The sequence below is a fragment of the Phodopus roborovskii genome, unplaced genomic scaffold, assembly GCF_943737965.1.
Source record: "Phodopus roborovskii unplaced genomic scaffold, PHOROB, whole genome shotgun sequence".
In the NCBI taxonomy this organism is placed as follows: domain Eukaryota; kingdom Metazoa; phylum Chordata; class Mammalia; order Rodentia; family Cricetidae; genus Phodopus; species Phodopus roborovskii.
The window spans coordinates 2,877,640-2,901,013 of record NW_026126645.1 but is presented as its reverse complement, the minus strand read 5'-3'; the positions used below and the strand labels follow the sequence as shown (position 1 = coordinate 2,901,013).

The window sequence follows — 23,374 nt, the reverse complement described above, 5'->3', positions numbered from 1 at the left end:
ATCTGTCCCTGAGTCAATTCACAGCACTGATGACACAGGGACGATCCAGAATATGCAAACCTGCTACATCTCCAGACATACAGGACAGGGCAGGACTTCTGAAGGTCTGCAGCCAATATTTGACAACTCACTTCTATCTTGTGGATGAGAGTCAAGGCCTTGAACCCTAGCTTGAGTCAATCTAAGCTGCCATCCTAGCTCCACAGCCAAACAAACACATGATGGCTTCCATAGGCAGTGAGCCCTCCATCATGGAAGGCTTGCAAACAGAAGCTGGATGGCCACACTGGGCACCATTATCACATAGACTTACTTTCCTTTTTACAGCATCTCAAGTATTCCAGGTTAGCCCCAAACCCTATAACTGAGGATAGCCTTTGAGCTGCTGATCCTTCTGCCTCCTCCTGCTGAGTGCTGGGATAACAGGGGTGTCCCACCATGCATCGGTCACATGGTTCTGGGGATGAAATCCACACTAGGCAAGCATTCTACCAATGGAGATAAATCTTCTGTCCCAATTTTGTCTTATTTGAAAAGCGTTTATAAACATAGAACTTCATGCCCGACTTGATGAACATTGACAAATGTATACACCCTTGTAACTGACACACGACCTCAGATGTCAAGTGTTTCCATTACCCTAGGAAACTGCCCTGTCCCTGTGCCTTACCCATGACCTGCTACACCTCTGGACACACAGTACAGGGCAGGATGTTAAAAAAGACCCAAGCTGAAAGAAATGCCTTCTCTGCCACCACAACATGACCCAGGAAACCAACAGGGTAGAATTCCAAAGGTGCTTGAACAAAAATTGGGCTTGCAGCAAACTCTAAGCCACCTGTAACTCTCCCACCCCTAGCTCCCTTTTCAGTACAGAAAAGGCCAGAGTACTTTAAGAAGACACAAACTCACCGGTCAGGGGTCACTCTACACATGAACCAATCTGAGAGTCAGTGCCTCCTTCGGGTATGTGCCCTTAGAACCTCCCTCCAAACAGTAGACCAGGTTTGAATTCCAGGCTTAGCCTTGGAGAAGAGAGGGAAAGCTTTCAAATCACCATCCCAGAGCACCCTACAAGGTAGTCCTGGGTGGGACTCTGCCTTGTCTTGGCAACATGTGGTCCTTGGTGTCTCTCCCTGCTGCCTGATAAGCTCCTGTGTCCCGGACACCGGCTGTGTGCCAGACTGTGACTCCTGGGCTCTCAACACAACCCCATCCACATGTGTTAGCATTCCTCCTGTACACCGAGAAAACGAAAGCTCAGGAAGGCGGACCTACACTCAAGGTCACAGAGAGGGTGAAGGAGAGGCAAATTCAGGAACCTGGTTCCCCTCCATCTCCCCAGGTGCCTCACACACAGCGGACAGGTGAACTTAGGATCCTGAAGGGGAGCCCTGCTCCTCCTACTCTGACCTCCTCCTCCCCCCACCCTCACATCTGAGGATGAGTTCTACCCCCCCCCCCCACACACACACCTCCTTCTAGGAGTTGCCCTTTCCTGGAGCCTATCCCCACAGCACCAGCCAGGCTCCAGGCTATGACAGCTTTTCGCAGGAGCAGCCGGGGCTCCTTTGCATACTACGGCTCATTTGCATACTACTTAGGAAAAGCCTTCACTTTTCCCACCTGCAGCACACTCTGGGCTGATTACTTCTCCCCACATCGGAGAGTTAATTACTCTCCCGCGTCGACCGGGTGTTTATTTGCAATCAGCAGAGGGCTGGGAAGAGGGGGAGGACACCAGCAGAAGCAACTGTCATTAGCCCAAATTTCAGAGTGCCAGTGAGAATGAGCCTGTGCATGGTTAAGGGCTGTGTCAAAACCCAGCCTTGGCCCAACATGCCCAGTCACCCTGGGCACGTCCCCAGCTCTGGGGAATGGAGCTGGTTGATTAGACCTGAGGTCAGGGAGACTGTTGAACAAAGACCCAAAGGGAGTCACTGGCAGGACAGACAAGCTCGGAGCAGCCCAATTACACAGTGGCCAAGGTACAGGGATACCTCCCAGCTGGCTCCCCCAGCTGCCGGGCTTTTCTCTAAGCCTTTTCTCCTAAGCCTCTTGATCTCTTTACAACTCACCTGCCTGCAGTCCAGCTGGGTGACTACTAGCTGGAATTTCTCAAAGAGGCTCCCTGGCCCTTGCTGGATTTGGAGACTGCCTTCCGCCATCCAGGGTGCCCCACTCCAGCCGGGACAGGGGAGGAGTTGGGGGTTTTAATCTTCTCTAACCAACAACAACAATATAAAATGTCTTTTTTCATTGTTTGTTTGGGTTTTTGTGGTTGTTTGGTTTTTGAGACAGGGTCTCTCTACATAGCCCTGGCTGTCCTGGAGCTCACCATGTAGACTTGACTGGCCTTGATCTCATAGAGGTCCATCTGCCTGTTTCCTAAATGGCTGGGATTAAAGGCGTGTGCCACCATGCCCAGCTTTTCATTTTCTTTCCCAGACTTTGCAACAGTCCACTATGGAAGCTGCCCTCTAAGTGGCAGGTGAGGACAGGGGAAGGAAGAAAGGCTTCCCCTGATGCCACCAAGTAACACAGGCTCTGGAGGACTGGAAGGCTCAACGCCCCCAACTGAGGTCCATCACCCCCTCAACTGAACCCAGCAGTTCAAAGAGAGGCAAGGAGTGTTCAGGGACGACGGCAATAGCCACAGAGAGCCCCTCCCAGCTCCAACCTTCGAAACTCCCACCTATGGGAAGCTGAGGGGAGCCAGAAAGGGGAGACCTAAAGGAGCAAAGAAGAAAGGCTGGTATGCTGATACTGCCCATCAGAAGGGCGAGGAGGAGGGTGTGAGGAAAGGGAAGGGTGTCTCCACCAAGGTACAGGGCTTGGGGGCATGGGGGCCGCAGGGAGAGTGGAGGGGGAGGTGCTGAGTGTCCACCTGTCCCTGGGTGGTGGAAACAGTTTGCAGGGCTGGGTGAGAACTTGCTTATAGGGTCCCTCAAGGTGTCATCCATCCTTGGTCCAAACCACCCACTGACAGAACAGGGGAGCAGGCGTGGTGGGTGGAGCGTGATGGGTACCAGGCAGCTATAGACAGAACTGACATTCATGGCCACTCAGATGTAAGGGAGATACAACGAGGCAGACGGTGAACTCTGACCTGAGGTTGGAAGAGTGGTGATGGGAAGTGGATTCCAGGACACTTGCCGGTACACAGTGGAAATGTTCCAAGTCTGACCAGGTGGCAATGGACATAGAGGTATTTAATATCCAGAAATCAAACACTGGGCATCATCTCACTCTGTACAAATTATACATTACACCTCCTTTTATTATTGTTATTTTTTGGATACAGGGCCTCAGGGTCTCAGTTAGGCCTCCCAGGTGTTGGGAATATAGGTCTGTACCACCATGCCTGTTCAGTTTTTCTAAATGAAAAAATAAAACAGGAATAAAATAGAATTATATACATTTCTAACTACACTTTGCCTACTATGATTCAAAGAAAGAGGAGTGATGATGGGAAATAAAGTAGGGGTGTTGCCTTAGCTTCTGAGAAGGACATAGTAGGGGAGATTTTCAGTCCCCACATCTACCTCAGCTCCTCACACTGTCTGTGACTTCTGTCTTCAAAGAGCCAATTCGTTTTGGGGAGGGAGCGCTGGTTAACATTAGTCAACTGCTCAACTGAATGGAAAAATCTGTCCTAACATCAAAGCCCAAAGGGACAGCAGAGGACCATGACAGAATGCTAATATGTCCTTCAATGTGGCATTTTCTTTGGATGTTTCCTCCAGTAATATTTTTTTAAGTGCCAGGGATTAGAACCAAGGCCTCATACATGCTCAATGGTGCTATCCCTGTGAGCCACACCCCTGCCCATCAACAGAAACACTGCCACCTAACAGGGCTCATCTAAGGTGCTGACCTGAGAGCTTAGCCCTTGATGGAGACAGAACTCCACCAGAAAGAATCTGGATATCTGAAAGAATATATATGCTGGATCTGGGGGTGCAGGGTTGCAATCCCAACTACATGGAAAAGCAGAGACAGGAAGATTGTGAGTTCAAAGCCAGTCTGGGCTGCAGAATAAATTCAAGCTTGATCTGGGCAACTTAAAGATACTCTGCCTCAAAATAAAATCTAAAGGGAGAGCTGGAGATGGTACTCTGTGATAGAGACAGCATACCTAGTGTGTGTGAGGCCTTAATTCAATCCTCAGTATTGTGTGCACACACACACTTTGTTGTTGTTACTCTGTAGATCCCTGACTCCACTGTGCATCTGAAAACTGAATGCTGCTGCAAGAGCATTTCCTGTCAGTCTACTGCCTCCCCTCCAGGAGTCTGAGCTCTGCAGGCAGAGGAGAATATGCCCACCCACACATAATGCAGGGGCCTGAAGATGTTCCCTGTGCAGTATTTCTGGGGTTGTTGCTGACCCATTTGGTGTGTGTGTGTGTGTGTGTGTGTGTGTGTGTGTGTGTGTGTGCGCGCGCGCGCGCATATGGTGTGTGAGGATGTGTATGTGCAAGGGCAGGTGAAGGCCAGAGGACAACCTGAGAACCTCAGATGTCATTCTTTGGGTTCTGTCCACTTTGGTGGTCTTTGTTTTTAGACAGAGGCTCTCTCACTGGCCTGGAATTCACTGATTAGACTTGGCTGACTGGTCACTGAGTCACAGGAACCCACCTGTCCTCACCTCCCTGGCACTGGGATTATATAAATGATGCCACCACAACCCAGACATTTTACATAAGTTCTAGGAACTGAACTCAGGTCCTCATGCTTGCTAGGCCAGCACTTTACCCACTGAGCCACCTCCCCAGCCCAGAACCCACTTACTTTCCAGTCTAATGTTATATGTGGGAATGTGTATACTTGGACTCCTTGCAGGGGAGTGTACATAGTCTGATGAGAAAAAACACCCAGCATGTGGGAATAAGGCAGGCAGATAATAATGTCCTTTCAAAGCCAAGTTTGAGCTGCGTCTAAGGAGTGCCAAGGGTCACATGCCACTTCATGGGAATGTCATTTTGCATAATGCACTGTTTTCTCTGTACAGACAGCTGTGAACAGGGAGAAAATTAATAAGTTAAAATTATTTTAGCCTCATAGAGGTGTAAATGATGGGTTTCCATTAGGCTTTATTGTCCCATAGAACTGTAATATTTTTAAAACTTGCATTACATTTATTCACTTTATGCTTGAATGCACAGAGTCCACATGGAGGTCAAAGGGCAACTTTCTAAAGTGGGCTCTCACCCTCCACCCTGTGGCTCGCAGGATTTTAGCTCCAATCGTCAGGCTTGACTCCAAAATAACTTTAACCTCAGCACTAGGGAGGCAGAGGCAGGTGGAGGCCAGCCTTATCTACAGAGCAAGTTCCAGAACAGCCAGGGCTACACAGAGAAACCCTGTTCAAAGAAAATAAAAGAGAGAGAGAGAGAGAGAGAGAGAGAGAGAGAGAGAGAGAGAGAGAGAGAGAGAGAGAGAGAGAGAAGAAGGAAGAGAAGAAAAAGGAGGAAGAAAGAAAAAGATTGAAGAAAGAAAGAAAGGAAGAAAGAAAGAGAATCTGAGAGTGGAGAGATGTGGCAACTTCCCCAAGACTGGCTAGCTGCTGGGAAGTGGTAAACTTCGAAACTGATTGCTCTGTGCCTTCACCTCCCTGTGGCCTGTCCCCTCTGCTCCCAGTGGCCTGTTGGTTACTTTGAATTTTACAAGCATTTGGCCATGAACTCTCATGCATTCCCCACACATGAAAAAGGCCCCCAAGTTACAGATTCGAAGACAGATTTCTTCTGCCCTGATGTTCTCTGCTTCTCTGGATCCCAAAGCCCCGCCCAGCTCTTCTCCAAAGTCCCCTTCTCACAACTGTGGCTGGGATAGGACATGCCGTGTCCCAATCTTGCTGAGGTCTGCTTCAAATGTCCATGCTGGGTGTCTGGCCCTGGGGAAGTTCAGGGGGCAGATTCTAAGAAGAGGAAGTGGAAAAGGATGTGAAACTTAGTAGCACCCTGGTGACACCCCTTTGCTGATGGGTGTCTCACCATCAGCAAAGCGCCAGAGCATCCAGTTTGAGCTGACCACGGAGGCAGGTGAGGCCAAGCCAGAGGGGGAGGGGGCTGGGAAAACAAGGTAACTGGACCAGTCTGGACAACTGAGGCAGGGAAGGAAGAATATTGCTGCTAGCTAGTTCTAAGCAATGATGGATGGGGTGTGGTATATTGGTTTAGGATCCAGAGCAGATGGATGAAGGGACCCAATCCTCTGGCCAAAGCCTAGGGGATGGTGAGAGAACCCAGACCCATGGTTCTAACAGAGTTAATGGGTCCTGTCTCTCTCCTGTCAAAAAACACAGAAAGTCAGGAAGTGGGTGGGGTAGCCAGAGCCCAGCAGCTGGACCAGCAGAGGGGTTTGCAGGGACAGTCAGCCCTCATATGGATGTAGAAAGGGGGCCAAGGCTGCCTGGGAAGCAGGCAGATGTCTGTGAAAGCTTGTGAGCGTGCATAGCTTGCCATCTGGGCCGGAGATTGTAATTAAAACAGTGCTGACGCTTGGTAAATATTTGTTCAATGAGATCCATCATCCGTGGGAGTATGTGAGCCTGCATGTCCACAGAGTAGGGAGGTCTATGTGGATATCAGATCATATGCTGAGCAGGTGCAGGGGGAAAGGTGTGGGGTTTGGAGCTGGGGCTAGGGCTAGATCGAGGTCAGGGTCAGGATCAAGACTAGGGTTAAGATCAGGGTTAGGGACAGGGTCAGGGTCCAGGCTAGAGCTAGGAGATAGGATTAAGGTTAGGGTTAAAGTCAAGGTCAGGATTAAGGCTAGAGCTATCTTGGATTAGGATTAGGGTGGGAACTGGGTGCTAGGTTTAAGGTCAGGGTTATGGTTAGGGTTATGGTAGGGCTAGGAGCTAGGGTCAAGATCTTTGTTATGGTTGTGAGGCTAGGGTCAAGGTCATTGTTAGGGCTAGGATTAAGGATCTATGATTGATCACAGGTTATGAAGATAGGTGTGTATCATGGGTGGACACCAAGACAGACAGGGTCACAGAACCTTGCATGTGAGATTCTTTTGTGGGACAGCTGTGTGATTCTGGGTGTCCAGCCTGCCCTGGGTTCCTGTGTGTCTCTACAGGGACGTCATGGAGGTCTCTCGGGGATGGCTGGTGGCCTGTGTGTTGGCCATGAGCCTGGTATCTACGGTGACTGAGGATGTCTGTCGAGCACCCAATGGGAAGGATGGGGTTGCAGGAAATCCTGGCCGCCCAGGGAGGCCAGGCCTCAAAGGAGAGAGAGGGGAGCCAGGTAAGCATTCTCTTGTGGAGCCCTGATCCCGCCATCCTCAAAGCAATGGCTTAGGAAGGCCCTGAGAAGTAACAGTGCACCTGAGTTCCAGGAAGCCATTGCAGTCTGCAGTTCTCCCCAGAACCTGAGGGCCTAGGCTTCTCTGGCACCCTTTCCCAGCCTCAGACCTCTCTGTGACCCTTTCCAGCTCCATCAAGCCCCTCCCCCTCCCTCCTCTGCAGAACAAGGGATGTGAAAGGCTTTACAACAGAGCCCAGATTTCTAGAGTTAGGAGCCATTGCATTGTTGATTGACTTCAAACACGTTACAGACTCTCTGAGCATCTGGTTCCTCCTCTGTAAAATGGAGGCAGAGTCCTGCCTGGGGTGTAGGGAAAAGTAGTTCAGTAGCAATGAGCCCTGCCTGGCATGTAAGAGAGACAAGCTGGACGGTGGTAGCGCACACTTTTAATCCCAGCGCTCAGGAGGCAGAGGCAGGAGGATCTCTGTGAGTTAGAGGCCAGCCTGGTCTACAGGGCCAGTTCCAGGATAGCCAAGGATACACCAAGGAACCCTATGCTCTCTCTCTCCCAAAAAAAGGGTGTAAGAAAAAAAAAATCAGCCAATAACAACTGCCCTTTGCATTCCCTTCCAGCTCCCTACTCTGTCACTGCCCCCTTGCTCTTTCTACCCTGTCAGAACACATCACCCTGAGGGAGGAAAGGTGTTATGACCAGAGCCCAGAGCAGGAAGGAGAGGCCCGCTGCCATCCACAGCCTCTGGGTCTCCAGCAGGCAGAAAGACCCCTCATTGACACTGAGGAAATATACGCACATCCCTGCCCCGCCCCCATGCCTCCTAAAGCCCCAAATCTGAGGAAGGGATTGGTGATCTGGAGGCATGTGAGGTGACAGCCGTGAGCAGAGCTCAGCTGAGCAGCCAGAGTGCCCCATGTTTCCTAGAGCCCAGGGTCTGTCACACGACTGCCTTTGCTTCACTTTATTTTTGTGGATGAAGTTGAGGTTGGCATGCTTGCCCAACACCACACAGCCCGTACAGCCAGTCAGCAAAGGCTCTTTCTACAAGGACTAGACCCCATACCCATGATGCCCCCATTCACCAATCTGCCCTTTCCACCAGGAGCTGCTGGCATCCGGACGGGCATCCGAGGCCTTAAAGGAGACCAGGGGGAATCTGGGCCCCCTGGCAAACCAGGAAATATGGGATTCCCAGGGCCCACTGGGCCCCTGGGGAGCAGTGGGCCCCCAGGACTTAAGGGTGTCAAAGGCAATCCAGGCAATATCAGAGACCAGCCCCGGCCAGCTTTCTCAGCCATTCGGCAGAACCCACCCACAATTGGCAATGTGGTTATCTTCGACAAGGTCATCACCAATGAGGAGAACCCATACCAGAACAAGACCGGCCGCTTTGTCTGTGCCGTACCTGGCTTCTATTACTTCACCTTCCAAGTAACCTCCAACTGGGACATCTGTCTGTCTATCATGTCCTCCTCCCATGGCCAGACCAGGAGTACCCTAGGTTTCTGTGATGCCAACAGCAGGGGGCTCTTCCAAGTGGTATCAGGGAGCACTGTGCTCCACCTGCAACGAGGGGACCAAGTGTGGATCGAGAAGAACCCTGCAAAGGGTCGTATTTACCAAGGTACTGAAGTCGATAGCATCTTCAGCGGATTTCTCATTTTCCCCTCCGCCTGAGCTGGGGAGCCACCCACATTCTGCGTCTCTTCCACTCCCTGTTGTGGGGCCATGCCCTACACCCCTTCTCTCTGCTAAGTGAAGGAGCTGGAGCCTGGGCTTTAGCAGCCCTGGGGCAGGGCTGGATTAGAGGGCCCTGAGGACTGGTGCCTCTCTGCACATGGCCCAGGGTTTCTTCAAGCACTTTTTGGAATAAATGGCCCCATCTGTGTCTGCGGCTTGAGGTGTAATGATTGTTCTGGGCATTGGGCAGGAAAGAGGCATAAAACTAGCCATTGCTAACTGCTTGAGAGGCAACAGGATTAGCATTGTACACAAAGGTTGACAGGTGGGGAGGGGTCGAGTGAACATCAGCCTGGCTCCAATCTGGACATCATCCCTTGCTAGCTGCCAGATCACATGGAGTGAGTGGCCTCAGTTTCCAAATTTGCTAAATGGCTAGTAATAGAAGCTCCATGGTGTGTGACTTACCCACTCCTCACCAAAACTTGGACTCAGGGACTTCCTCTGAGCATACTATGTACACCCTTGGAGGTACACACTAGTTACTTCTCCAAGCACACATACACACATGTGAACACACGAACTACTGCACTCTTGTGGTAGATGTATGTACATGTCCCACATGCACAGAGATAGGAAAGCCTGTGTTTCCTTCCACACTAACCCCTACCCCACATGCTCACACTTTGGAGTCACAAGCCCTCCCATTCACTGGCTGGTGCATCTGGTCGACACTGAGGCTTCACGAAAGGAAGCATGTCTCAAGACAACTGCTGGAACGTAGAGGATCTGCATTTAAGCCAGGCTGTCTCAACCCAAAGTGGAGGGTTCCTGTCACTTGTGGGGTACTGAGAGAAAGGGGGAATGTCTGAACCAGTAGGTGGGGAGGGTCGAACTCCTCCTGAGCCTGCAATCCAGCTAATCTCACCCCTTCACCTGCAAATCTCAGTTCTTTTGGGCCTGGAAGCTGAGACAGGCAGGAAGGTGGGCGGGGTGGAGAGGGCTGAGCACAGACAGAGACTGCCACCTTCTGGGAGAGTTAGGCACCGCACAAAGGTGACTAAGAGAAGAGAGCAGGTTCTATTACTCATAATACAGAGGCCACAATGCCCTCTCCTCCCAGCCCTGGGATGCTAGTGCATTCTCACCCTGGCTATAAGTGGAGGGATTGTCAGGATGATTGGGAGAACAAGACCCTAAGCACTATTTAGCTAGGCAGCCTGAACTGTTAGCATGGGCCAGAACTCCCCATGCCCTACACAGGACCCCACCCAAATGCAGGCAATAAAAGGGGCAAGGCTGGGCAGCTCTATTGCCCCCAACTTCATTTCATCCTAAGAATCCCACTTGAAGAAAGAGATAGGGAGACGCCTGCCCTAATCACCAAAAGCCCTAGGACTAGAGACAAGGTAGGGGCCAGGATGATCTGAGTATGAATCAAAGTGGTGGGGGCCCAGCAAAGAAAGAGGTATCACCAGCCATGTCCTGGCACCCTGCACCCAGTGGGGAACCGGTCTGCAGAGCAGCGACTGTGTCTGCTGACTAGGGAGTCCCCAACAAGGAAAAGCCGAGGCTCCGGCTCTACAGCCAGACCAGCTGATGCACGAAGGCAAAGCAAGCTCACCCTGGCATTTCCCCCTGAGCCCGACAATGGAATGGGTGTGCGGATGTTTCTAGAATAACCCCATCACTTGACAGCCGCATGCATGTGAGCCTTGTTTCTGGGGAGCTGATGAACACAGGGGTCATCCTGACAACCATTCAGTGTGTGGCTTAGGGCAGACCTCAGTCTCCTCTTCTGGAAGAAAGACTAACCTCACCTCAAGGAGATGGAAGGACAATGAACCTCAGGCATGGTGAATGCCATAGAGGGGCTATAAATTCAGTGGCCACCCTGCCCTTGAGGATGCTGTGCCCTTGGTTCAGGTCCATGCAATACACATGCATCACACACACACACACACACACACACACACACACTCACACACACACACACACACACACACACACACACAAGCACAAGCAGGCATGAATCCTGCTGTTCCCAGGATGAGGGGATAGCAGACACTTCCTCATTTTATCACACATGACCTAGGGCCAGGGGAGGAAGGGGTGGACAGAGATGTCATTGTGGTCAGTCTGGCTCAAAGCCTAAAAGAAAGTGTTAAGTCAAGAAAAATTGCTTGGAAGAGGATGTGGGATTAGGGTGATGTGGGGGAGGGACACCAGAGCCTGCTCTGGGCAGTTCTCTGTCCATTCTGACACAGTATCCTCCTGTCTGGGAGAACAGGACAGCTCTGTGATTAGGCCTGAAGTCCCCTGCTCCCTCAGGTGAGGCTGGGACCCTGCCCTGGTGGGAGTGAGGCAATTCCCCCCCTCAGGTCCCTTCCTGAACCATAAGGCCAGGACTAGCTCTGTTTGCTGAGTCCAGGCCTGGACCTTAGAAGAGACCCAACTATCTACCCATCTGTCCATCATCCATTTAACCATCATCTGTGGATGGATGTGGACTCCCCAAGGTGAAGGGTTATGGAGCAGGGCAGGGCAATGAGGGGAAGAAGGCCAAGAGGGGAGCTCAGTACTAGCTCCCCCTCTCCCCCCACAGCCCCTACTCAGGATGGATGTGGGGCCCAGCTGCCAGCCCCAGCGAGGAATCTGCCTGATGCTGCTTCTGCTGGCTCTGATACTCAGGAGCCAGGCCAACACCAACTGCTATGGAATTCCAGGGATGCCAGGTCTGCCAGGGGCCCCTGGGAAGGATGGGCATGATGGACTGCCGGGGCCCAAGGGTGAGCCAGGTGAGTCTGCGGGCCTCTCTTTCAGTAGGCCTAGGCCCTTTGTCCTCAGAGTCCTGGTTTTAGCCCCCGGCTGATTCTGGTGACCTTGTAGCTTGTTGCTTTCATTTGCCTCGTCCTGTGGAAGAGAACCCCTGTCCTTGCAGGAAAGTAACAGCCCGCTTACTATGCATGTGGACACTTAGGGAAGGTGGCCCACTACAGCTGCTTTGGATGCATTGATTGTGGGGTCAAAGCCACACCCACCACCTCCCTCTGTGCCAGCTTGCACAAGTGTCTTAACCAAGCAATGCCTCAGTTTCCACATCTGTGAAACCGGGTGTTGTAGTCCTTGTGTCTTGGGATGTCACAGCTTTAAATAAGTTTGCATGTGTGGTAAAAGTAAGCACCTTGCAGGTTGGATGGTCTCTATCAAACAAGACGCAAGGAACAGGTGGTTAGGACTTCACCTAGAATGTTCTGATGGGTGTCCTGATGTGAGGGAAGGGCCAAGGGAAGGAGTGGGAAGCTCTTAGGTAGGAGAGGAGGGCAGGTGTGGTGACCCCTTCCCCAAGTGAGCATGCTTCTCTGGGAGGTCAGTGGTATGTGGGCATGAGGGAGGCTGGGTGTAGCTGAACAGTGTTCATGGGGACAGAAGAAAGTGGTGGTGGGGTGGGGTGGGGCTAATGGAAGGTACCCTTAAGAATGTCATACTGCCCTCTTCCCTCTAAGCCACTGAATGGAATCTTGGTACTCTGAAAGGAATTGCTCACTTTAGGGGAGCTAGTGAGCCCCCTCCTGTTCCCCCCCAGGGCTGCACTTTTGGGAACCCTGTTCATAGTTCTTTGAACCGCTCAGCACCAGGCTCAGCTCTGGTGTTCTCTGAGCCTACGTTCACTTCCCAGAGCAGGTAAACATCTCAGTTATGCTTTACAAATGGGAAAAGTGAGGCCCAAATGCTTTGCTTCTCCTTTGCAAATGTCAAAACTGGCATCCAGAGAGATTAAGCGACTGGTTCAAAGTCACATAGTGACTCTTGTTCCTCTGTCCTTCACAGCCGCCTGGGCCCCTCTTCTGCTCCTTCCACCACAGGTTTGGAAAGTGAGGCTGGACCAAGTACAGGTCCTAGCAGAACCCCACGCATCCTGCCCCTTCTTCCTGGTCAAAACCATCTGCGAAGTACAGGCTAGAGGTCACTGCCAGACCCACTTGGGGTCCCCCTTCCTGTCCCCTGCCCTATCACTTCCTGCCTGCTCTCTCTTTAGGAATCCCAGCCATCCCTGGGACACGAGGACCCAAGGGTCAGAAGGGCGAGCCTGGCATGCCTGGCTATCGTGGAAAAAATGGCCCCATGGGGCCCTCTGGGTTGCCAGGGGATCCAGGCCCCAGGGGACCTCCTGGGGAGCCAGGCGAGGAGGGCCGATACAAACAGAAGCACCAGTCCGTGTTCACAGTCACCCGGCAGACAGCCCAGTACCCAGCAGCCAACAGCCTGGTCAAGTTCAACTCTGTGATCACCAACCCTCAGGGGGATTATGACACCAGCACAGGGAAGTTCACCTGCAAAGTGCCCGGCCTCTACTACTTTATCTACCACACATCGCAGACGGCCAACCTGTGCGTGCAGCTGTTCCACAATAATGTCAAGGTGACCAGCTTCTGCGACCACATGTCTAATAGCAAGCAGGTCAGCTCTGGAGGAGTACTGCTGCGGCTGCAGAAGGGCGATGAGGTGTGGCTGGCAGTCAACGACTACAATGGCATGGTGGGCACCGAGGGCTCCGACAGCGTCTTCTCAGGCTTCCTGCTGTTTCCTGACTAGACTGGCAAGCTGAATCCAGCCCCCAGACCCTCCCCCACCTCGATCCCTCTGCTTCCTCCATCCTCACTCAGACCCTTCCACACTGCTGACCTCTTCCTCCTGGAAGCCCACCTGGCTCCTGATCCATCAGCCAGCTGACTCCTCTGAGCCTACTGATATCATCCGTGTGGCGGTTTACCCCTTGAGACTCTTTGTTTCAGATGGAGAGATACATAAATAAATAGATCACTAATTATGCATGGCCCAGATTTCTCACTGGAAGGCCTTGAGTGTGGCTTGAACAGTTTTGCATCTGTGAGTTCTTGCTGAGTGAAGGGATGATTTGGGGTGAATTAATGAATGTTGAAATGGGCAAGGTAATGACTAGAAACAGAACAAATGAATGAGCCATTATAAATAAACCCATCCTAGCTAGCAGCTTATAAGGCTTTCCCATGCATCCAGGCGCTTAATACTCACACTCGTGTTCTGAGATGAACATGGGTAAATGGATAGGAGAGAGGAGCAACCCCAATGGCTGACACACAGATTCTAGGAACCCCGGAAGGCTGTCTAAAACATGGCTGCCCTTAAGCTGTCAAGTTTGGGCTATGAGATTCCTGATGGCAGGCACTGGCCACGGCAGCCTTCAGAGGACCAGAGAGGTTCATCAGGAGTACCTGAGTTCAGAAAATGCAAAGCTCAGCTGTCAGGCTACAGGAAATAGTTCAGCGGTTAAGAGCATTTGCTGTTCATTAAGTTTGGCTCCCAGCACCCCCATCAGGCAGCTCACAAATGCCTGGAACTCTGGGGGACCTGGTGTCCTTTTCTGGACTCCACAGCCACCTGTACTCATAATGTACATACCTCCCCCCCCCACACACACATACACATACCTATGAACCTAAAAAAAAAAAATCACAAAGTGCAATTGTCTGGGAGAGAGAGGTATGAAGGACCCCACCCCAGTCTGGAAGAACCAGTCCTAACCAGCTGGGATCTCAGTCTGCCGCAGGAGGCTCATGAGAATGCAGCTTATTGAGCACACCTGGCACCAATAAATAATAAATAAATAATCCTCAACTCAGGCAAACCAGTGTTCTGTGTCCTGTTTAGACCTTTCATCCTGTTTAGACCTTTCATCCTGCAAAGGGTCTCTTCACACAGTCATGCCTTCACCCTGGCTGTCTCTTCATGCTATAGAAACTATCCACACACCTTTGAGCAAGGTCCTTCAACCAAGATTACCTCCTCCACAAAGCCTGCCCTAACTCCCTCCCTCATGAGACCCCTGCCCTGACTCTCCCATGAGACCCCACAATGCCTTTCAGAGACTTGGACCCCAAACTCAGTTTTCAAAGCCAAGTAGTATAGAAAACCAACCTAAAGGCACTTAAAACAAAACTAGGTTTTTGTTTTAAGGCGACAGTAGGTGAGCTGCAGGTGAATCAGTACACATGGTCCCATGGTCCATAGAACAGCTTTCGTCACTTACCTATTCACAATTCCATATGCCCCACAGAATTGTGAGCAGCCCTGTGTGGGAACTCTGTGATGCCCACCCCACCTGGCACGCAGTAGAGGCAATGAAATGGGTAAGATAGCACAGAGGGAAATAAAGATGCACGCATATGTGCATGCAAGGAAACACGTGCGCACGCGCACACACACACACACACACACACACACGCACGCACGCACACGCACACACACACAGAGCACGGCTCACACACACACAGCACCGCTAAGGAATCCCACCTGGCTCACTGCATCTGGGCACTCAGCAAGGCCAGCCTGGGTCACTGGCGGTGGCATCCCCAGCTGTGCCTCTATCAGCCATTTAGCAGCTCACCCAGTGATGCCCCATGTGATAGATCTTTCTTCTCATAAAAAAGAAAAAATAAATCAATGTGTTGCTTATGTCAGTCATGGAGTTAGAGCCAGTGCCTGTACTTGGAAAACAACAAGGTTTGTCACATACACCCCCAACCCCGTTTCCTCCACAATTGTTCCCTTGTCCTTGCTACATCAAGATGAGCAGATCTCAGAATATGCCAGCCTATTGGCCATGTGGAGGTGGTGGGTTCTGAGGGCTGGGACAAAGCAGAAAAAGACCCTTATTTTAGGGGACTTCTTTGGGCAACTGGGGTTTCTCTGATTTTTCTCCTTAGGTGTCACCCTCTATCAGGAAGTGAAGGGAGAGATACCACCTCTCACTTAAGGGCCAAGGCTCAGGGGCCCCCTTCAGCTCCTGATCTTCAGGTATAGACCATGCCTGCTCCAAGCTTGGCTCTCATTCCTACAAATATTACTGTGTCTGGGAGCACTTTGGCCCTCGACCTCTAGGGTTCCTTCCCTGTATCACCAGCAGCCCCAGGAGACAAGCTCCCCCATCTCTGATGTAGACCTGAGGGAATTTCAGTTAGTAACATGCTCAAGCCTACATGACTGGAGAGTTGGAGTTTAAACTTGAGATGACCATCCCGAATCTCCCACTCCATCTGTTTCCTGTTCTTCACATGCTGCTTCTCCAGGTTCGAGTTCAGGATAAACTTGTCCTACTGCCACTTACTCTGGAACAAGAGACTCTTGAGAGCCTAGATGGCCATGAGACCCTCAGGAGGACCCCAGGTTGAGGGTCTAGATGGCCATGAGACCCTCAGGAGGACCTGGGCCTGAAAGTCATGGTGCACACCTGTAATCTCAGTACACAGGAGGCAGAGACAAACAGATTTTGAGTCTGAGGCTAACCTGGGTAATGTAGTGAGACTCTGTGTGAGAACTAAATAAATAACAAAGAGGATCCCCTGAACATGTAGCCCTCGGCTCTTTCTTCTCTTGGGAACCTGGCTGAGAGTAGAGAACTGGCTTCACTGTATTTACATCCTCTTTCCTTCTCCTCATTTCCATCCATAAGTTAACGCCTATGGTCAATGCCTCATTTCCATCCATAGGTAACACCACAAGCCAAAAACTGATCCCTCCTCTCCAAGCTCCCAGTGGAGCTCGGTGCCTGTACCCTCTGGGTACCTGCCCTGGAGTGGAGTGATACCTGGCCACAGATACAGCCAAAGTAGCACAACTAGGTCCTGGCCCAGAGCTGTCTAACTTCAGGCTCTGCCCTGGGATATGGGTTTTGAAACTCACTGATTTTCTATGGCATTTACTACAGAAAAACTCAATGTCCTACCCTAGCCTTCCCTAAAGGGACGATCTATACGAAAGGACTCATTGCTACTACTCACTGGGGCCTTCTTCCCAAGTTATAGCTCACAGTACCTGACTAAAATAAAAGGCCCATTGATTCATGCCTTTGAGCCTCAGTTTCCCTGAATGTAAAAAGAGGGACAGGGTGGTCACAGTGACTTCCCAGCCCCTCTGCAGCTCTTGCTTGGTCTTTAGATCCCCAAGCAGCAGTACCCCCTGCCTGCGGCTGTTATTGTCAAGGGCTCCAAGCCCTGTTGGAAGTGGAAGGAGGGGAATGAATAAGTAATGAATACATTTAAAATTCATTATTGGATTATTTTCTGAAGACAGAGAAGAGGGTAGAGGTGGAGAGCGGGAGGCAGAAAAGAGATAAGGCCAGAAAGGAGACATCTAGGACATGAAGTGACATTCACAATTCACAAGTTGAGTGCTCTAATTTGTTCTGTCCCATCTCCAATCCCGGCCCTATCCTTCTGGAGGTCTGTGAGAGCCAGAGTGTATATAGCCGTGGCTCCATCACATAGTGGGGGAAACTGGGGCTCCCCTTGGCTTCCCTGTATTGAGAGCATTTAGCTGGCAAGTGGCAGCGCTGTGGTAGGAATCAGGATCTCTGGCTGTGAAGCGAGGGCACAGACCTTAGATGGGCCTTTATGCATCCATGCTGTAAAGGAACATTAGTCCCCATCAAAGTCATGTGCTCCCGAGGCCCTGGCAGGCAAGCAGCCTGCTGGGGACAGTCCCCAAGGACAGGCTATTCCCCCACCCACTATCACCCACCCGAATGCTGAGTTGGCGAAACCATGTTGGCCATAGCCATCATTTACAGTAATTCCCTCCCCAGGAGCAGAAACAGGACCTGAAACTGCCTGAGGGCAGCAGGATGGGGGTCAGATGGGCGAGAGAGTGGGGGTCAGTCTGTTGGGCCTTGGGAGAGGACACCAAGGGAAGGCCCTCCTGCCTCTAGGGACGCATACTTCTGCTTTCTGTGGACAGCAGCAGGCTCTGGGCTCTGAGAACCCACTGCTATCTGAGCTGGAGCATCACAGAACATCTGGACTCTGTCCATACTCAGGTAAGCACACCAGGGCGAGGCAGGGAAAGGTGGATTAACTTGCCAACACAGGCATTGCTTCCAGCTATGAACAACTGAACTATTAATTGGACTGAATTCTCAGAGCGCAAGCCCAGATCCACAGCACAGGCTCTCTGGGGTGAACTAGGGGTGGAAGCGTCTGTGGCTACTTGGGGGCAGAGGATGGGTAGGCAGCCTGTAACAGGATCACCTGGAATCTTGGTCTCAGGAACCATGGAGACTTAAACCAAATATCACTTCTGTCTCTTGCATGCTGCTCATCTGCAACCTGTTTTATAACCTCTCTGATCCACAAACCCCAGGGGAGAACAGAGTCTTTTGTGTGTGCAGTAAACCCTGACAGAGACCAAGCTTAATGCTGTCAGTAGAGCAGAAGCAAAGGCTGGATAAGAACCCAGGCCTCATCTGTCAAATGTCCTCAGCACCTGGAGTTGAAGGTCATTGTTGGTTAGTCCTGAGTGGCAAAAATCGTATCTGCAAAGGACACATGCTGTTCAAGGGACCTTAATCCTCCCTGTAACACCTCACTCAATATTGCCGATAGCCCTGGAAGCCAGAAATGGCCCATGTCAAAGAGACCAGAGAAGTTAAACACCTGTCTCAGGTCACTCAGCCAGGGAGCAGCAGATGGGAGTTCAAAGCTAAGTTGGGTTGACTCCATGCTGGAGTAGAGAAAGATGAGCGACTGTTACGATGGTCCAGCAGAAGAGATGGGTCATCTAACCAAGAGGATGTGAAGGCTTCCCCACACCTGAGACTTGAGACCCCCAATATAGACTAGGGATCAGCATTGTCCCTGTCTTCTGGAACAGTAAACTGTGCCCAGAAAGAAGTCCTGTCACAGCCCTGCCCCTGAACAGCTTGCTAAGTGATACTGGAATGTATTTTCAAATGGTTGAGCCTCAGTTTCCTCATCTTGAGATGGCAGATTCATCAAAGCCCACCTCTCAGATGCTGAGAGAATCCTGCTGTGGGAGCCACATATTCTGGAAGAGCTCAGGGTCTCCTGTTCTCACCAGTCTCCATAGCTATGTGGGAGAAAGGCAGGGTACCATTTGTTCCGTGTACTTGGGGTAGCCTGGGAGGCCTGGAGGAGAAATCCTTGACCAAAGGCTTGCAGAATGGCTATGCTGACCTGCTCAAGACAGTCAACAGCGTTCTTCTCAGTTCCTTGGGATGAGAAAGGGGCCACACAGCTCTCTCATTGAGTCACAGTCCCCTAGGAACCTTTGTGCTGAGCCTTTGTGGTCTCTCTCTGTCCTACCTCAGGTCACACTATCTTTCCTCCTGCAACATTCTTTTTTAATACTAATTTTCTTACTAGTAAAATTTTTTTAAGAATTAGATTTATGCTGTGCAGTGGTGGCATACACCTTTAATGCCAACACCTAGGAGGCAGAGGCAGGTAGATATCTGAGTCTGAGCCTGGTCTACATAGAGAATTCCAGAACAGCCAGGGCTACACAGAGAAAATTTGTCTTAAAAACCAAAAATTCATTAATTAAGTAACAATAATAAATTAGATTTATTTCTTTTATTTTGCCTGCATGTATGTATAATCTACCACATGCATGTCTGGTGCCCGCAGAGGTCAGAAGAGGGAATCAGATCCCCTGGATCTTTAGTTATAGACAGTTGTGAACTGTCATGTGATTTCTGGGAATCGAACCTGGGTCTTCTGCAAGTACAAGGATTCTTACCCACTGAGCCATCTCTCCAGCCTGCTATTTTCATTAGTTTTAATTATGTGGAAGAGTAAGTGTTTGTGGATGTGTGCAGGTGAGTGCAGGTGTGTAAGGAGGCCACAGGTGTTGCATTCCCTAGAGCTAGAGTTACAGACATTGGTGAGCTGTCTCATGTGGGTACTGAAAACTGAACTCAGGTCCTCAGCAAGTGTTTTTAACCTCTGAGCCCCCTCCAACCCAGCCCATCCTCTTCTTTCAGAGCACCATTGTCCGTCTTCCAGAGCACCCTCAAGTCTGTGTCCATCTCAGTTTACTTGTGCACCTTTTGGCTGTTTCCTCTTAGTAACAAAGGACTTTGGAGGAAGAGACCATCTCTGCCTTGTTGTCACTGTACCCTCAGGGTCTAGCGTATGAAAGGCAATCTGTAAACATATGGATGCAAGCATGTACATATACACAAATACATGGATGTATGGATGCATAGGTGATTGCATGGGTGGATGATGTAATGAATGGATGGATGATTAAATGGATGCACAGATGGATGGATAATGGATGGATGAATGTATAATTGGTTGCATGCATACATTCATACATACATGTGGATACATGAGTGCATGGATGAATTAATGGAGAAGTAGATAGGTAAGTGGCTGAATGGCAAATAAATGAATGAGGAAAAAGGTGAATGAATGAATGAATGAATGGATGGATGGCTGGAGATATGTATGATGGAGGATAGATGATTGAAGAGATCAGTAGATGATAGATGAATAGGTGGATGGATGGAGACTAGATGAATAGTTGGAGACATGGGTAATTGGATGGATGAGTTGAAGGGTGGATTGATTAAAAGAAAATTATTGGATGAATGGATAGATGATGAATAGATGAATAGTTAGAGACATGGATGGATGGACAGATAGATGGATTTTTGAATGGATGGATGAAGAGTTGGATGGATAGGTGGCTGGAATGATGGATAAACAGACAGCTGGGGAGATGGACAAATGGGTTGATGCATGGGTAGATGAATAAATGAAGGGATGGGTTAATGAATGATGGAAGCTACCAAGGCAGTAACTTTCCACATGTTCCCACCCAACAGAAGTCCCCAAAGGCTGAACTGATGAAGACGACGTGGTGGCACAAGGTCTCAACACCATTGTTATTGCTGCTCCTGGGTTTTCTCCATGTCTCCTGGGCCCAAAGCAGCTGCACTGGGCCCCCACGCATCCCTGGCATCCCCGGCATCCCTGGGGTTCCTGGCTCTGATGGCCAACCTGGCACTCCGGGGATAAAAGGAGAGAAAGGTACTATACACATTGGGAACACACTAATGTTGGCCATGGCCGCATCTTCTACCTCCCGAAACACAGTCGTTTGCCTTTGAGATTACAAGAGAATTTGATACTCCAACATCTTTCCAGGAAGGGCTTCTGTTTGCCCTTTTGCAGACAAGGAAATTGTATGGAAAGGCAGCCCAGGCAGCAGTGAGGCTCAGACCAAACAATGGATCCTCCTCCATGGTAGGACAATGTGGTGCAGTGCCTCAGACCTGTGCTCACCCTGCCCTCCAGGGTGAGCAGCTGCCCTCATCTGTAAGTCAGAGAGAGCAGATGTGGGCTTGAGCGGCTCCTTGCTATGAAGATCCCTCTGTAAATGTAGTTTCATTTAATCCATGAGCTATGAGCCTCTATCTGTGGCAGCCCCTCTTCTCTCAGAAGCCCCCTACTTCCTCTCAGTTTCTCAAAATACAGCCATCCCTATTTCACAGATGAGGAAGCTGCGCCTTGGAGACTGTGTCTCGTGTCTAGGTGACACAACTAAGAAAGAATGTCAGACATTACATGGGACACATCTGTGTCTCTAGAGCATACATTCTCAGCTCTGTGCTCTGATTTCCCACTGGAATACTCCTTCTGTCTTGTGATGGTGGGGCCATAGCAGCTTAGAGTGACGATGTGAGAGAAATTCTACCATCCACAGCTAGGTGTAGCTACAGGTATGCCGTGATCAATTAAGGATGTCTGCCAGGGGCTAGGAAGCGAAAGGATAGCATGTATGCTGTGAATTCATTGCCCCTGGTTTAGGCTTAAGCTTGACAAAGGTGTGTACACTAAGGACAAGAACAGGGTTCATATCTCCATGCTGGTGCCACTCACTCAACCCCTGGGCATCAGTTCCCCACGGTTGTCAAACCCAACCCAGAGTTAAAGGTCTGGAGACTAGGAGACTCTCTCTGGCATGACCACTATTTTATACTTAGTAAGTCGAACCCAGAAAGATGTAAGGAACCACCCAAGGTCCCAGCCCTTTTGCCACAGTGACTTCTAGTTTTCTCTTTTCTCTTGATTCTTTTTCTCCAGGGCTTCCTGGACTGGCTGGAGACCATGGTGAGTTTGGAGAGAAAGGGGATCCAGGGACCCCTGGAATTCCAGGGAAAGTTGGTCCCAAGGGTCCTGTTGGCCCTAAAGGTGCTCCAGGACCCCCTGGAGCCCGTGGTCCAAGAGGTGACTCAGGAGACTACAAGGCTACACAGAAAGTAGCCTTCTCTGCTCTGAGGACCATCAACAACCCCCTGCGACGGGACCAGGCCATCCGCTTTGAAAGGGTCATCACCAATGTGAATGAAAACTATGAGCCACGCAATGGCAAGTTCACCTGCAAAGTGCCTGGCCTCTACTATTTCACCTACCATGCCAGTTCCCGGGGGAACCTGTGCGTGAACCTCGTGCGTGGCCGGGACAGGGATCGAATGCAGAAGGTACTCACCTTCTGTGACTATGCCCAGAACACCTTCCAGGTCACCACAGGCGGTGTAGTCTTGAAGTTGGAGAAAGATGAGGTTGTTAACCTGCAGGCCACAGACAAGAACTCCCTGCTGGGCATCGAAGGAGCCAACAGCATCTTCACTGGCTTTCTGCTTTTCCCTGACATGGATGCATGATCACAAGGTCAAATCATACCTATTCATGACCATCTCCTGCCTCTCTGTACCCCTGACATCACCCCTGGTCTGCCCGAAGCCCTGGCCAGAGCCCTGTAGATGTTACAAAATAAATGGGTAAATAAACCTTCAAGGCTAAAGGACAGTGGTCTAATTTGAGTCTTAGTCCCAGGACCTGTCTCGTAGGAGAGCTGAGAAATGCTAGTTAAAGAATGAACAAATGAATTTTCACAGACTGGGGAGGTGGCTCAGTCAGTAAGGTACTTATCTTGCAGGCATGAGGGCCTGAGTTCAATCCCTACCCACATAAAAATGCTGAGCATGGCAGCATGCACTTGTATTCTCTGCACTGGGAAAGCAGACAGGGGGATGGATCTCTGGGGCTTGCCAGCCAGTCAGTCTAGGAAATAAGTGAGCTCAGTTTCAGTGAGAGAGCATGTCTCAAAGGAAGTTCCTAAGAAATGACACCAAATGTTGTCCTTTGGCTTTGCATGTGTCAGCTCACATGCGCGCGTGCACACACACACACACACACACACACACACACACACACACACGCATGCTCATGCATGCTCGCACATGTGCCCACACATTTATTTACAAGAGTCTCCAATTACCCAGAGATGAATGGAAGGCTCCATTGTGGTTCTCTCTGGACCAGCACATCGTGGGAGGTCGTACCAAGCTCTGCCGTTTTCCTCACTGTCCTGAGATGGGATTCCTCATACCTTGCTGCAAAGGAAGGAAATGGTCCAGAAAATGGAGCGATTGTAATCCCACAGTATAGCAGGGCTCCAAGTGGCTCTGCCTAAGATTTCTCCTAAGCCAATATGTCTCCGGAACCCCTTAATGGTCTATGCACTATCCCTTCACATTCTGCCACTCTGAGATCAAGGGATCCACACCA

General features: G+C 50.5%; 3 protein-coding genes across 3 annotated transcripts; all 3 read left to right on the top strand.

The window, feature by feature from the left end:
* Positions 1–7,083: 7,083 nt before the first annotated feature.
* C1qa (complement C1q A chain) lies at positions 7,084–9,172 on the top strand. Its single transcript, XM_051173584.1, has 2 exons — positions 7,084–7,261; positions 8,380–9,172. Exons 1-2 carry the CDS (start codon positions 7,099–7,101, stop codon positions 8,952–8,954), a joined length of 738 nt encoding a protein of 245 aa, XP_051029541.1. The 5' UTR covers positions 7,084–7,098; the 3' UTR covers positions 8,955–9,172.
* A 2,023-nt stretch (positions 9,173–11,195) lies between these two features.
* C1qc (complement C1q C chain) lies at positions 11,196–13,788 on the top strand. Its single transcript, XM_051173585.1, has 3 exons — positions 11,196–11,288; positions 11,563–11,755; positions 12,997–13,788. The coding sequence occupies exons 2-3, from the start codon at positions 11,575–11,577 to the stop codon at positions 13,551–13,553; spliced, it is 738 nt and encodes a 245-aa protein (XP_051029542.1). The 5' UTR covers positions 11,196–11,288; positions 11,563–11,574; the 3' UTR covers positions 13,554–13,788.
* A 3,855-nt stretch (positions 13,789–17,643) lies between these two features.
* C1qb (complement C1q B chain) lies at positions 17,644–22,607 on the top strand. Its single transcript, XM_051173583.1, has 3 exons — positions 17,644–17,811; positions 20,626–20,830; positions 21,887–22,607. Exons 2-3 carry the CDS (start codon positions 20,647–20,649, stop codon positions 22,465–22,467), a joined length of 765 nt encoding a protein of 254 aa, XP_051029540.1. The 5' UTR covers positions 17,644–17,811; positions 20,626–20,646; the 3' UTR covers positions 22,468–22,607.
* Positions 22,608–23,374: the final 767 nt, after the last annotated feature.

Bases quoted from the DNA above. Each gene is read 5' to 3' on its own strand.
- C1qa (XM_051173584.1), top strand. From the start codon at position 7,099: ATGGAGGTCTCTCGGGGATGGCTGGTGGCCTGTGTGTTGGCCATGAGC. The intron at 7,262-8,379 runs GTAAGCATTCTC...CCTTTCCACCAG, and splicing joins AGGAGAGAGAGGGGAGCCAG to GAGCTGCTGGCATCCGGACG.
- C1qc (XM_051173585.1), top strand. From the start codon at position 11,575: ATGGATGTGGGGCCCAGCTGCCAGCCCCAGCGAGGAATCTGCCTGATG. The intron at 11,756-12,996 runs GTGAGTCTGCGG...CTCTCTCTTTAG, and splicing joins GGGGCCCAAGGGTGAGCCAG to GAATCCCAGCCATCCCTGGG.
- C1qb (XM_051173583.1), top strand. From the start codon at position 20,647: ATGAAGACGACGTGGTGGCACAAGGTCTCAACACCATTGTTATTGCTG. The intron at 20,831-21,886 runs GTACTATACACA...CTTTTTCTCCAG, and splicing joins GGGGATAAAAGGAGAGAAAG to GGCTTCCTGGACTGGCTGGA.